Consider the following 15,130-nt stretch of genomic DNA (forward strand, 5'->3'; position numbering starts at 1 on the left):
TATGTAAAATTTTAGGCTCATATTCCGAACTAAATCGAGTTTGGACAAATATCAAGTGTATTAATATCATACTTAGATTTGTCTCAATCCAGCCCATGAACACCTCTAATCTAGTCCAACTTAAAATATGAACCCTTAATTTTATCTAAATCTATTTATGTTTGTAAAAAACTATCTCAAGCTTGTTTAGGTCTGTCTATATAATTTTATTTAAATTTTAAAAACAAATTATCTTTATTCAATACTCAGTTATTTTGTGAAATCCTAGAAGTTTTTCTCTTTTTTTCTCCAAGTCTTTTGGTACTTCTCTTTTGTGTTGCCCAACGATGTGCCAACCTGGGCTAGCTACATCCCACCTTTTTCTTCCACCATCAACCCTCTTTTTCTTTTTTCTCCTTATTCATTTCATGTGGCTTCTCCCTTTTCAGTTTGTAGTTTTTTTTTTACCCTCCCACCGACCCTTTTCTCCTCATTCACTCCACGTGCCTTCTCTCTTTTTTCTACAGATCTATTTTGTGGGTATTGTACGGGCCCAAATTTGTCCAGTCCGTCAAAAAACCCAAACACATAAATAAATAAAAAGTTCCCAAATTTTAAAATTCCAAATTACAATTAAAACCCACACCAGCACAAATTGTCAAAGCCCAAAACAAATCAACCTTAGCCCACAATTAAACACTTTCAGCAAAAAAACCCTAGCCACATGCCTTCAGCCGCCACTCCTCCCACATGCTACCCTAGGCCACCATGCGCGCCGCTTCGTCGCACACAACTGACGTCTCTGAGAACCACTTGCAACACGCAAACGAAAGAAGCCAAGCAGAAGAACCAAGCAGAAACAACAAAAAAATGAAAGCAAATAGTTTATGACTCGGTTATAAAAGCCGAAATAAGTCCTTTCTATTATTTTTTACGCACACTAAGAAATCAAAAAGCAAAATAGAAGTTTGAAAAGGTGTTGTTTTGATCTTCTTTGTTCGTATTCTTGCTTCTTTTATTTTATTATTATTATTATTTTTTACAAATATTTTAAATAAAAAAAGGGGTCAAAGAAATCATTTACCTTTAATGTCATGGTCGGAGTCTCCTTCTTGGGGCAACGGAGTGGCTAAACTGTAACAGCCCGATTTTGGGCCTAGTCGAAACAGTGGTTTTGGGACCACTATTTCGAGGCTAGAGAAAATTATTTTAGTATTATTTTATGTGTTATAATATAATTTTATAAGTGCATGTAAATTTTGGTAAGTTAATTTTAGCAATTTCTAGTCCAATTTCGAAAAAGGACTAAATTGCGTAAAAGGTAAAAGTTGTGTTTTAATACCTAAAGGTGTTAAATTGCCTTGTATCTTAAATTGGGGGTATTTAAAGTGAAATTAGGCCATTGAAAGTGTGATGGCCGGCCACGGGAGACAAAATTGTTGAAAAGTCAAAATTAGGTGAAATTTGTCACCAATTTTGACTAGTTTTATTATTAACAAATCAAAAAGAAAAAGCTATCATTTTTCTCTTCTCCTTCACCGAAATATGCAGCAAAAAAAAGGCTTTGAAGCTGGAAAATTTCAGCAACATATTTCCCTTGCTTGTAAGTGATTTTAATGTCTTTGCTTGATGATTTTTACATTTTTGGAACCCCTAAAGCATGAGCTTTCATAAGAGGGGACTATTTTGCAAAATGATGAAGAGTCTAGGGTTTTGCCATGAGAGTAAATGTGTTGTTTGCTGTGTTTTTATGGAAGATTATGAGTCCTAGTTGTCCAATAAACAACTTTTGTGAAAGAAATTGCATGAAAACACCTTAAAAAGGGCTAGATTGCTAAGTTGTAAAATGAGTTGTAAATGTGTGAAATAGTTGAAATTATGAGTTGCTATAGTTATGAAAATGGTTCATCTAGACTCAAGGAGTAAAGAAATGTGATAAAAATTATTTTACGAGCCTAGGGGTAATTTGGTAATTTTGGCAAAATATAAGGGCAAAATTGTAAAAAATTGCCCAAGTGTGTCAATGGACTAATTTGATCAGTACATTGTTTTAATAAGTTGAATGTGATATTTTAGATGATGAAAATCGAGATTTGGACCTAGAATGGAAAGAAATCGATTAAGGGATAATTACGTCTTTTTTTTTCACCTTTGTGGTATCGAGGTAAGTTCATGTGTAAATAATGTAGCATAATTGTTATTTTTAAGTTATTGATGTTAAATATATGATATGCTGATTTTTATCATGAAATATATGCTTTGTGGTTATTTTCGAATAAAATGCAAGTTATGTGTATTATCTGTTAAATATAAAGTGCTACCGAGTATTGGTTTCGGTATTTTACGGAAGATGGCAAGGGTATGTGTTCGAGGAAAATCCCGTTTGAACCTTAGGAATAGATTAGGATGCAAGTGACATGTCACTAGGATGGTTGAGCATCCGAACTCGTTGAGTTGAGTCCGAGTTCACTTATGGATGCGAATGTTCGAACTCGTTGAGTTGAGTCCAAGTTCGTGAGATGTAACTAGGCATCCGAGCTCGTTGAGTTGAGTCTGAGTTCACTTATGGATGCGAACGCCCGAGCTCGTTGAGTTGAGTCCGAGTTCACTTATGGGCGGGTTACATGGTAGCTTGGCTACATATGTGGCACTTATGTGCAAACTTTCCATATATCCGAATTATATTCCGATGTGTTCAACGGGTAAAATTCTACTTAAATGGAGGAATACTCGAGATGAAAGGGACGTATTGGTAAATGTTGTGAAATGGATACTTTGAACAGGTATGTACGTAACCCTCAGATTGAAAACTCGACATAACAACAATATGGTAAGATGGTAAATGAAAATGTGATATGAATGTCTTGGTGATGATTATACAAACGATGTTGTATTAATTTTGTGAACAATGATCATGAATGAGTAATTTAGCCTTGACAGATTTGAGTTACTGCAGTAGTGTAACTTTGAAAATACACTAAAAAAAGTGGAAAATGAGTTAGAGGCAGAATAAAATATGGGATTAAAGCTTAATGAGTCTATTTTCACATGAAAGAAACAGGGGAAGAAAAAGAATTCCAGATTATGTGATATTTGAATTCTTGTGAAATAGGGTCTGAATGAATTCGAGATCCCCTCTTCTGAATTTAGAAATTCACCAAATATTGTACAAAAATTATTAAGAGTCATACCTTACATGCATGGATTCCTTATTGAGTCTATCTTTAGGGGAAATAAATGGCATGGTCGTTGGAATTTTTTACAGGGAGAAATTCGGTTTGTAGTGCACAGGGGTCAGAGTGGTCATACCCTGAAACAGGGGAGACTTTAACTAATAAACTGTACTAATTGGCCTAACCACAAATTCTAGAAAAAAATTATTAAGTATACATATGAGTCTAGCTTCAAGAGAAATAGACGAGAACATTATTCGAGTCTTGTACTATGAGATAATCAAAATTTAGTACAGAAGGGTCGGAACTGTCAGACAGTGAATCAGGGGTAACTTTGAGGAATAAACTGTACTATTTGGCTTAACCAGAAATTCTGAAAATTTTATGGAAGAAAGGAAAGTAAGTCTAGTTTCAGGGAAAATTAACAGAACTTAATTCGGAGTTTCGTAGCTCCAGATATAAATAATTTAGTGACCATTGCTCAGAAAGACAGCTTGTAGTGAACTTGAGAATATGTTGTAAACATTGATAAAACAAGTTAATGAGTTGCTTATTGTTTTCATATGAACTTACTAAGCGAAAGCTTACCCCCCTCTTCTTTCCCATGTTTTCTAGAGTTTCCAGGTTAGCTCGGGTTGGAGGCCGTCAGAGATATTATCACACTGTCGAGTTAACGCTATCGGCGTAAGTAAACTCAAGTGCTTCTAGTCTATGGCATGTATAGGGTTTTAATGTGAGTATGTAAAATTATGATTTAGCCAAAGGCATTGGCTTGTTATTAAGGTAGTATTAGTCATGTAAATTGGCCTATGTCGGCTAATATCGTTATGGGCCCATATGATTATTCTTATGCATGTATGTTATTATCTCTTGTGATGTGGCTTACAACATGTATCCCTAGAGATTGAATTGAGATTCATTGATGAGCTAATAACTAATGCGGGATTAAGTGATTGGTAAATAGTTAATAATGCTTCATGAATGGTTTGTGGATATGATTATGCATGCTTTGTGATGGACATGAGGTTTGATGACATGTTGATAGCTATAGGATTAATATGGTAAAGATGAAAGAAAAACTTATTGTAATGGTTGCATGTGAAATTACCATGGTCATGTCATGTTAGGAAGGTTTAAGTGCCTAATTTTGCCATGTTGTATGCTATTGTATAAGTATGCGTGCATGTGTTGTGAGTGTGACAAAATGGCTTGGAAAATAGCCTTGTATTTGTCCAGGTTTTGGACATGGGTTCGGGACACGGGAGTGTCCTTAGCACCCGGGCGTGTGTTCTATACCTACACGGGCGTGTGGAGCCTTGATACAAGAGATTTCCTAAGTTTTTCATGAGTTCTCGGTTGGGTCCCGAACCACCCCGAATGCATGTATTGGGCCTCGTAAGCTCACATAAAGGACAAATTGCATGTGAAAAGAAAAGTTTTTAATTATTTGAGATTTCATGACCCTATTTAGTATGGAAGTGTTAGTAAAAGTCAGGTAGCACCTCGAACCCCGTCCAGGCGTCGGATGCGGGCGAGGGGTGTTACATGAACCTTTTGGTTCGCCGGAAATATAGCTGGCGTTGATAGGGACCCGAGGGGTCCCTTTATTTTTTTCTTCTTTTTTTCTTTTATTTTCGATTTTTGGTGGGTGATTTGGGTATTTTACCCTTGGATCTAGGTTAAGAAGGTCAAATCGGCCAAAAGGCCATTTGGAACTTGACCATCAGTATCTGTGCGTCTGAGGCGATGGTGGGATGCCGGAGTTCAGCTAGACCTAGGCTGGATTTTGAAGGGTGAAAGAGAGTTGAAAGTGATTCAGTTTTTTTTTAAGGGATAATGACTGAAATGAAAAAATCAAAAAATGGGTTTAAATAGTAGCATAAAACAACGTAGTTTCATTAGGCCCCCCATACGCCCAAAACGGAGTCGTTTTGGGGGGCCAACTCGAACCCGACCCGCATGAGCACCAGGATCCGCGTGTTTCCCATTCTTGAGATATTTATGCGCGAGGTCCTTCCGCCTTTGTGCGCGCCTCAATTCGGCCCTTTCATTCACTTTATTTATTTTTTATAAATATGGCCGCATAATTTACTTCTGATTACATTTGAGTCCCTGCTAAAATGATGCGTATAAGGGCTGAGAATATTTCCTAGCTAGTCCCTCGTCGTTTCAGCATGATTCATTTTGATCTTTGATTGCCTTCTTTTCATTATTTACAATTTTTACCTTAAATTTTAATTCTATTTCAGCCTAATCCTTAGTCATTTAATTGATTGATTTATTTTTTATTTTAAAAACAAACTATTATTATTATTCATTTTAAGTTTATATATTATTTATTTCAAATCATTTTTATCTTTAATTTTTTATTATATATATTTAAACTATTACTCATTTTGAATTCTTCATATATTATTTATTTCAAACTATTATATCTTATTTATTTTGAAATTATTTATATATCTTCTTACTTTAAACTTTTATATATTATTTATTTTGGATTATTCATATACATAAATTTTTCTAATTAAACGGTTTTTATACATTATTTATTCCAAATTTCTTTTACATATTATTTATTCTAAATATTTTATATGTTATTTATTTTAAACCATTATATATATATATATATATATATATATATATTATCTATTTTAAGTTTTTATATGTTATTTTGTTATACTATCTTATATATAAACTATATTAAATTCTTTTATTATTTATTGTAAACCTTTTATCATTATTTATTTTAAGATTTCATATATTACTTATATTAAATTGATTTATATATTTTTATATATTATTTATTTTAAATTTTTTTTACATATTATTCACTTTAGAATTTCTATATTTTCTATTAAATTGTTATATATACTATTATTTTAAGTTGCATTATTTTATTTTAAATTATTTTGTGTATTAATTATTTTAGATTGTATTATACTATTCACTTTAAATTGTTTTTTTATAATATCTATTTTAAACTTATTTTTATGGATCACTTATTTAAAGTTGTTTCATTATTTATTTTAAATGGCTTTATGTTATTTATTTCATTCTTTTGATCATTATTGTTGGTATCTAAATAATATGTGTTGTGTGATTTTTGCCATTGTGTATTATAATTCGTTAATTCATATTTTCATATTATTGTTATTCGCTTGTATAATATTGTATTCATGCGTTACTATTCCATGCTCTATATTACCTTTTATTTTATTTTGTTTAAATCATATCGCGTATTAAGCTCAAATGGATTTATCCAATATAGACCATTTTACTTTTATTTCAAACAAAATAAACGCACATCGTTAAAAAATAAGGCAATATTTCACGTTCCGGGAATTAAAGAAATTGTACCCTAACTTACGGGGTTTCAATTTTCTCGGTAAATTCTCGGTAAACCTAAATAGCCAAATATCCTTTTAGATTTCAAAACACACGAAGCTTCGATAAAAATTAAAAGCAAACTTGGTCCCGAGGGTTCAAACGTCGCATCCTAACTTACGGGACGTGGCATTTTGTTATCTCAGGACGAGTAGGCCTTTGATGCTCGTTTCAATTTAATTCAAGTCTTTTTAAAATAAACATTGACAAAAAAGGGATCGTATTTTGAAATCTTTTCAACTCTTGACATTAAGACATTAATTAATCAGTCAGGTACCAATTTTGGGCGTGACGAGGGTGCTAATCCTTCCTCGCACGTAACCGACTCCCGAACCCGTTTTCTCAATTCTCTTAGACCAAAATCATTTGTTTTAATAAATCGAAATATTTTATTAAAACGACCAAATTTCTAAGTGATCCGATCATACCTAAATAAAAAGGATTGGTGGCGACTCCCATTTTCATTTTTTAAAATAAGTCGATTCCCGTTTCCAAAAAAATGGTTTCGACAGGTATCTTTACTATCTTCACAAGTTGTTATGGACTGATGATAGGTACCTGTTATCGCTGACACTCCACCAACCACTACCAGTTTCTCTTGGAAAGTGAGTGACTCTTATTCGAAGTTTTAATCTGTTTTTGTTTTAAGAGTATTTGAAAATAATAAATGATTTCACAAGTTGGTTTAGACCCGTGTTGTCTTAAGTTTTATATTTTTTTTTTTTGTTTTGGTTTGTTTTCCATTGTTTAATAAGTCTTTACTTTTAGAAATTTTCGTTTGCTCTTGTAGCATGTTGTTTAGTCTTGCTTTTGCAAGTGATTTTAGGGATGGTTTTGTCGCCGTCCTCCCTAGTTTGGTGGATGCTCAGTTCTTTTGTTGATTTTGCTCGTCGCTTTAGACCATTCATGGCATATTTCTATATTGTATTAAGTGCTTGCAATCACACCAAATATGCCTTACTTAAGTTGTGACGAAGCCAATTATCAACGTGCCATAATGTTCATTTCATGATTAGGCTAAAGTTTTTGTTGTGTTGATGGAGCCTGTCCTTTACCGCCTACGACGGATGTTTGTTATTTCCCACCCCCTTAATTTGTATGATCCCATTCATAAAATGAATTAATGAATTTCCCTTTCAAAAATAATTTTTTTTTGAGTAATCCTGTATATATACATTTATTCTTCCACCATTATATATATTTTTGTCTTAAATGCTAAAAATTAAGCTAAAAATTCTTGTAAAATGATTAAAATAAATAAAATCCCTAATTAAAACAACACCAAATTAAATCTTTTCAATTTTAAATTGCACCTAACTAAGCTCTTTAAAATATAGTTTTCATCAAAGCCTTAATAGGCGGTTAAGTGATGACATGGTAATTAATAAGACAGCTGACATGAAAATATGATGACACGGTAGATAACATTAAAAAAAAATTATAATGTTCTATATATTTTGAAAATTTTAAATTTTTTAAAATTATATAACTTTCTTTAAAAATTCTTTAAAATGTAAAAAATAAAAAAATAAAAAAGTTTAAAGTTCTAAAAAAGTATATTGTTATATCCCTTCGCTAAGAGGACACATGTCAACCCAAGAGACATTGTTGACTATGCATTTATTTCCTAAACATGACCACTCAATCCATTTCAAATGGAACCTATCACCCATGTTTAAAGTAGAATGTTATCCTAATATGAACACACTTCCAAGATAATAATGAGTCTTTAGCTTGATTACCTCATACTGATAAAATCTCATAACATGTGCCTTTGATTAATCATTATGCATTTGACGAGATCAAACATTTATATAGCCAATATTATGCCAGGAGACCTTTTTTTTATAAATAGCTTGGAAAGCTATGAATAGGGGATTGACTTTTTAGCACTCTTAAGTCACTCTCAGCATTTATCCTCTCAGTCAGCCTGTCCTTTTGTCCTTCTTTTAGCTCTCAACATTTACAACTCGACTAGGGGGTCATTATTATATCCCTTCACCAAGAGGACACGTGTCAACCCAAGAGACATCGTTGACTATGCATCGACTTCCTCAGCATTACCACCCGTCCCACTTCAAATGGAACCTACCACCCGAGTTTAAAGGAGAATGCTATCCTAATTTGAACACACTTCCAAGACAATAATGACTTTTTCTATAAATATCCTGAAAAACTATGAATAGGGGATTGCCTTTTTAGCACCCTAAACTCACTCTTAATTGATATCCTTTTAGGTAGCCTGTCCTTTTGTCCTTATCTTGACTCTCGGTCTTTATAAGTGAACCGACCTCCGTAACGCCACCTTAATCTCCTCCTTGCCCCTACTTATCCTTCTCCATAGTTTTATCTTGTATCAACATAAAATATTTTTTAAAATAATATGAGAAACAATGAAAACTCAAGAAAAACTGTGAAAAGTTAAAAAAAAATCAAACAATACATTTAATAAAAAAATAAATATATTTTGTAACTTACATCTACCAAATCTCTTTATACTAAAAAAAAAAACTACAACTTTTAATATTGAATTTAATTAAGATTCAAAAATAAAAAATGTTTTCAAATCATAAATATGGGGATCTCTTTGTGTTGATTTATTTAATTTGGTGCTCAAACTAACATTATAACACACCTCAAAATATTTTGAAAAAGTTTACCATCATTTATAGATGCACCAATCATTTACATAAACCATTACTTGGACTATTTTTAAAAAAATAAATTTTAAAAAAATAAATTGGTTGATTTTAAAGGTTTCTTTTTTTTTTACTTTTTTATTCATATCATTTGAATTTTTATACATATATATTTTGTATAATTTTGAAGAATATTTTTAAACTTTTTTTCATTTTTTAAAATAATTTTAGCATTTTAAAGTTTTTAAAGAATTTTCCCACCTCAATTGTCACGTCATCATTTTGCACATTAGTTATCACGTCAACACTTAATGACTCCTCAAATGTTTTAATGGAAAGCCATATTTTAAGGACTTAACTAAATGCAATTCATCATTAGAAGAGTTCAATTGGATGTTGTTTTCAGTTAAGAACTTAATTACTTTTTAATTATTTTACAATAAGTTTTTTAACATTTAAGCTTATACTTTTTATTTTTATCATATTTCTAAATATAAATAAGTTAATATATTTTTAATATTTACAGATTACATAATATAAAAATAATATAATATAAATTTTAAAAGTGGTGGAATTAAGCTCTGATAAAATTGTGCTCAACATATATTCTAAACATTTTCCCCGAGAATAAACTTATCCCATTCATCAAGCAGGCCTTGGAATACCTTTTTAACATGTACACTAGTGAACAAAATTCAACTCTCTTCTCTTCTCCCATGTGTGTGTATATACTTCCATAAAAAAAATGTATGTATAGTAAGAATAATGGTGATCTTACTAATTAGTTGGGTATTCAATAATTCAACATCAAAGTCCATTTAAAAGCCTCCAAATACAGGTGGTAGGTAAATAATAGTTTTCAGTAGACCAGAGATCGAGATTGAAAAAGAAAAAGAAAATATAAAAGCATCTGAAAAATAGTTGGAGAGAATGTCAAAATCTGCAAAGTTGGCATTATATATTGTTTGCATAACAGAAACGATTAGACATAATGAAGAGATGAAATGCATAAAACTACAAGGGTTATCATTAAAAAATATATTACAAAAGGAAATAAAAAGGTTGTTTTCATGCATTACACAACTATTTCATTTTGTGAATGCATAAATTGGTGAAATGAAGTCCCAGATGAGCTGGAGGGTAAGTTGTCTCAATAATCCAACCCAACCAACCTTTATTTAAGATAATAGTAATTTCTACCATTTATATTCACCAACTTGAAATTTTAATGTGCAATAAATTATATAAATAATTATTTTTAAAACAAAATATTATTAATAGTAATCATGGTAACCAATAATACAAAGACATATATAGTAAAAATGATAAATAAATCACTGTAAATTAATGTATAAATATCATGTTTGTAAAGTAATCTAAAAAAAAAGAGAAAGACAAACTGACAGTACGTAACGGCTATATTGAAATAATTTAGAAACAAACTAAAGATGCATCACTTGATCACATCGCTGGAATTTGCATCTTAGCCTTTCCATCATCAAGTTAACCTGATGATGATTATCGATCAACAAAGAAAAAACTGTCAAAAGCCCCAAGATAGTCACCGCATCAGTGATGCACTAGAAGTCTATCCTTCTCCTCATCATCTCAAATATATCATTATCACTGTGATATATTATGATAAAGCCCTTCAAGAATAGTTCCTAATAGATCTAGCGGCACCCTATTATCGGCAAGTCTCACATATATGCTAGAACATGACTAAAAATTGAAATTAAAAATAAAACTACCACCGCTTTCAAAGAAAACAGAGTGGACAAAATAAAACACGAAATTTTGGATAGAATAAAACCATGAAATAAAAAAATGTTGGAGAAATTGCGACTAGAAACCGGCCCAAAGGCCACTACCAGCTAAGCAAAAGTTTAGTTTGAAAAAGTTAAACCGCTAGGATTTTTCTATGAATAGAAGAGACTGAAAAACACATATGAAAATTTCTTAAACTCGGTTATATAGTTATAAAATTTCATCATCAATGTATCAAATAATTATTTGTACACTAAAAAGTTAACAAATTATTTAACTCAGTTTAACTAGTTGGTATCTTCCATATCCGTTTTACAGTTCATGTTCGGAGTTTCTTTCATATTTAGAGTTTATGGGTACCCCTCCTAATAATATCATTTCTAAAATTTAAAAATTAACTCTTTCATTAAAAATATAATATATTTTATCATTACACTCGATTATCCATTATTTATTGTTGAAATTTATCATAATTGATGCAAACGTTAATGTAAGAAAATGAATAATGTAGTTAGAAATAGAAGGATAAGTTTTCCCTTAATCGGGAGCAGCAGGCTCTATGATTATGCTAACTTTGGCTATGGAAAGGGTTTTTGTCGGGTGAGTTTTTAGAGTTTAACATATTAATACCGTATTAAATGTAATAGTCGACAACTTTATACGCTATTTTTAATGCATTAGTGAATTTTTGTTATATAATAATCTTTAAAGAAACATTCTCACACCCTAAAAAGCAAAAAAACAAAACATTCTTCCAACACTTGTTCCGCATGTATAAGCCATAAAATAAAATAGCGGAAAATATTTGGTGTATTTTTAGTCGAGTTTTTAGATTCTATAAACAATGTTAGATTAATAATAAGTGTTTGTAAAGTAAAATATTAAAAAAATAAATATGTAAAAGAAATAAGACACATGACAACTTTTAAGTCTACTTATGGAATTAAAAAGTACATTATGGGTGTACCAAATACTAATTCATGGTAATAGTTGTTGGAAATGGAATTAATTTGGTTAAAATGTGTTTGTGGTCTTTGTATTTGTATAAAATTTGAGATTTGGTCCTTATATTTTAATAATTAAAATTCAATTTTTTATTTTTCAATTAAAACCCTAGTAATCATTATTGTTGTTGGTAATTTATGTTAAAATTTATCACTTTAATATGATTATTTTCTATCAATCATATGTCACGTCATATAAGGACAGCCTAATGAAAATTCTAAATTGAAAATTTTTGAAAGAAAATACTTACAATTTTAATGACTAAATTGAGATTTTTAATAAAAAAAGTAGGAAAACTTAATTTTGTCTTTTTAAATATAGAGACTAAATCTCAAGTTTTATCGAAGCATAAAATTAACAAATTTTAACTTTTTTCCGCTAAATATAGATTTGGAATTAATTGGAGATAGTAACACTCAACTACCATAAGTTGTGAGAAAAAGAGGAAATTCAAAAACTTTGGAATTGGAATGTTGGATGTATATATATATATATATATATAACACATGGGAAATTAGTTGGTATGTTATCAATGAAAATTTTTACTCGTCAAGAGATTGATAAATATTTTATAGGTATATAATAAAATATTAAAAATAAATATTTATACATGTCAAATTTTAAGATTATTTATAAAAATACACTATCAATGTATCAAATAGTCATATATATATATATATTATCCAAATTAAACAGTTTTTTAATTATTTAATTTCTAGAAAGGAAATGTTGTAATCCAATAAATAAAAAAACAAGTCAAATGTACAAATAACTTATGGATTGAGTAGATACATTGATTAAGAAAAGTATATGTGATATGCAAAGACTGAATATATATATATATATAAATCTCTTAACAAATAAATAGACCCTCTTATTATATAATTTTAAAAACATTTTACTTACTTGATCATCAAAATCTGTGGCTCTTACATAAAATTACAGGAAACCTAGAGTTAAATAAAATGGTTCAAAATAAGGTGGCATCATGTCGTCAAATGCAATGATAAAAAGAAGAAATACTAGTACAAAATCTTGAGGAATTAATCCTTGAAAATGAGAGCAATGTTATAAAAATACGAGGAGTAAAGGTCTTCTATACAAATTTTCATTAATCTTTGTAGTGCTTTGAGTTATTTTATATAAAAACATTATTAAATAATATTTCAATATTGATATACACAGTTAAGTTGTAACAATAATTGCTAATATTATTTATTTATATTATATTATACAGCGATCTAAAAGGGGTAGGACAGAGGAAGGCGACATCCTTCTGACAATGTTATTTACTCTTCTGCTTACCATATTTAATTTAGGGACCATACCACAACTCTCAATATTGACAAATATTCGATTTTCTTCCTTTATTAATTTTCAATTACTTTTCTTCGAATGATGGAATGAAAATGCATTTGCAATGCTGCATACACTGTTCGATCATTATATATATGTGGCTAAAAAAAGGAAAATTGCATGCAATAATGAACATGAATCATGGCGAACATTTAAGCATACAATCCAATATATATAATAGTTCAGAAGATTAATCAATAATAATTAATAATCAAAGCACTCTAGTCTTGAATGGAAACTAAGATGGGATACACTGGTGAACAATCAATTGAAAATGTAAAAAGTAAATCATTTATGATAATGCACTTCTGGAAATGTGCATATTTGTTTTTTTTTCCTTCCCTAACTCAAAATTTTTTTTCTAAGTATAAAATGAAAAAGAAATAAGCATTGGAAACCTTAAATTTAGGCATTCTTGACCTTGGGGGAGTAATTTTTAGCATGAAAATCTGAGAATAAGAACAAAAGAGAAACGATGAAGGCTGCATTGAAGCACCAACTCAAAATCCCTGAGCAGCCTGGACCAGTGAAATGGTAGAAGGCAAGCATCGCCATTATCAAAAAGCTAGACCAGAACTGCACCAGCTGGAAATCTGTGACCATTTTCTTCCACCTTGGGCGAACCCCAAGGGTGCACATCAAGTAATAAGCGTACATCACAACATGGACGGTGCAGTTGGTGACCAGCACCATCGAGAAAGAAGATTGGGCGCTGTTGACGCACACGTAAGACATGATGACCACCATCGAGTGATGGTAGACGTGAAGAAACGACAACCTTTTCATGGAGTTACCGAGGATGATCAAAAGGGTATCCATGAATTCAACGATCTTGGAGAGGTAAAATATGTAGCCCCAGAAAAAGAGAGGTCCAGATGGTGACGTGCGCTTAGGGAAACAAACGAGGGTCTTGAAGTTAGGCACTTGGGAAAAGATTGAGACGAGGCAACCAAGGGCCATGATGAAAGAAAGTGTGACGAGGAAGAGGTTGTGAAGGGCTGAGATTGATTTGAGGACTGGACGTGCAAGGGAAGGACGAGATACCTGGGAAAGAATGAATGTGAAGGAAATGTAACAGAAAACAGTAAGGGCGAGAAAACGTTGGGAGGAGGCTGGAGTTTGGCCATTGTTCCATGAAAACCCCAGGATTTTGGGATGATTCACCAGCAAATCTTCCAAGGTTGGGAAAAAGGGTTGTCTGACAACCAAGCTTCTAACAGTTGTGAAAAGGGTAGGGAAAAATGGTATTTCCATTGTCTTAATTCCCTTTGCAAAACTCTTGTAGTTGATGCTAGGCCGAGAGGGAGTGAAGTGAGCTAGCTAGGAGAGAAATCGGAAATGGTGTGTGAAGACATAAAGGCCAATGGCATTGGATTTTTAAGCAATGAAAAGTTACTTAAATCACTTGATGGATAAATTTTAATTTTGATTTTTTTTTATCTGGTTTTAAAACGGTCGCCAATCGATCAATATCATAGCTGGCTGAAACATTGATCAACCAACAAAGCTCCCATCCCATCCCATTGCATTCATCTATACCTACTTACTTTTATCTTTATATTATGGGTCCTCAGTCCTCACTAATGAATTCATTTATCACCACCCTACCATCTACTCTGTTTTTCTTAATTTTTCCCTTTATAAATATCGGGTACGTTTTTGTTAATTACTCATATATCCAATTCAATTCATTGTTGGATGGCAAGGTTGAGGCTCCGAAAACTTTGAGTTTAACCTTATGTCAATGTGTGGACTTTCTTCAAGATTTATTTTGGTTAGTTTGATTTGAGTTAACAATTTAGGTCGGTTCTTTTAATAGCAATA

The 15,130-nt window shown here is 31.3% G+C and overlaps 1 protein-coding gene and 1 long non-coding RNA gene across 2 annotated transcripts; one reads left to right on the forward strand and one right to left on the reverse strand.

The window, feature by feature from the left end:
* Positions 1–1,473: 1,473 nt before the first annotated feature.
* LOC128285649 (uncharacterized) lies at positions 1,474–4,123 on the forward strand. The gene is made up of 3 exons (XR_008276164.1): positions 1,474–1,582; positions 2,056–2,143; positions 3,768–4,123. It is a non-coding gene; the product is annotated as an uncharacterized LOC128285649 (long non-coding RNA).
* A 9,373-nt stretch (positions 4,124–13,496) lies between these two features.
* LOC108478612 (uncharacterized) lies at positions 13,497–14,714 on the reverse strand. Its single transcript, XM_017781080.2, has one exon. It carries the CDS (start codon positions 14,558–14,560, stop codon positions 13,712–13,714), a length of 849 nt encoding a protein of 282 aa, XP_017636569.1. The 5' UTR covers positions 14,561–14,714; the 3' UTR covers positions 13,497–13,711.
* Between the last annotated feature and the right edge of the window lie 416 nt (positions 14,715–15,130).

The sequence above is a fragment of the Gossypium arboreum genome, chromosome 12 (genome assembly GCF_025698485.1).
Source record: "Gossypium arboreum isolate Shixiya-1 chromosome 12, ASM2569848v2, whole genome shotgun sequence".
Classification (NCBI taxonomy): Eukaryota; Viridiplantae; Streptophyta; class Magnoliopsida; order Malvales; family Malvaceae; genus Gossypium; species Gossypium arboreum.

Coding starts and splice junctions, on each gene's coding strand:
- LOC108478612 (XM_017781080.2), bottom strand. CDS start 14,560: ATGGAAATACCATTTTTCCCTACCCTTTTCACAACTGTTAGAAGCTTG.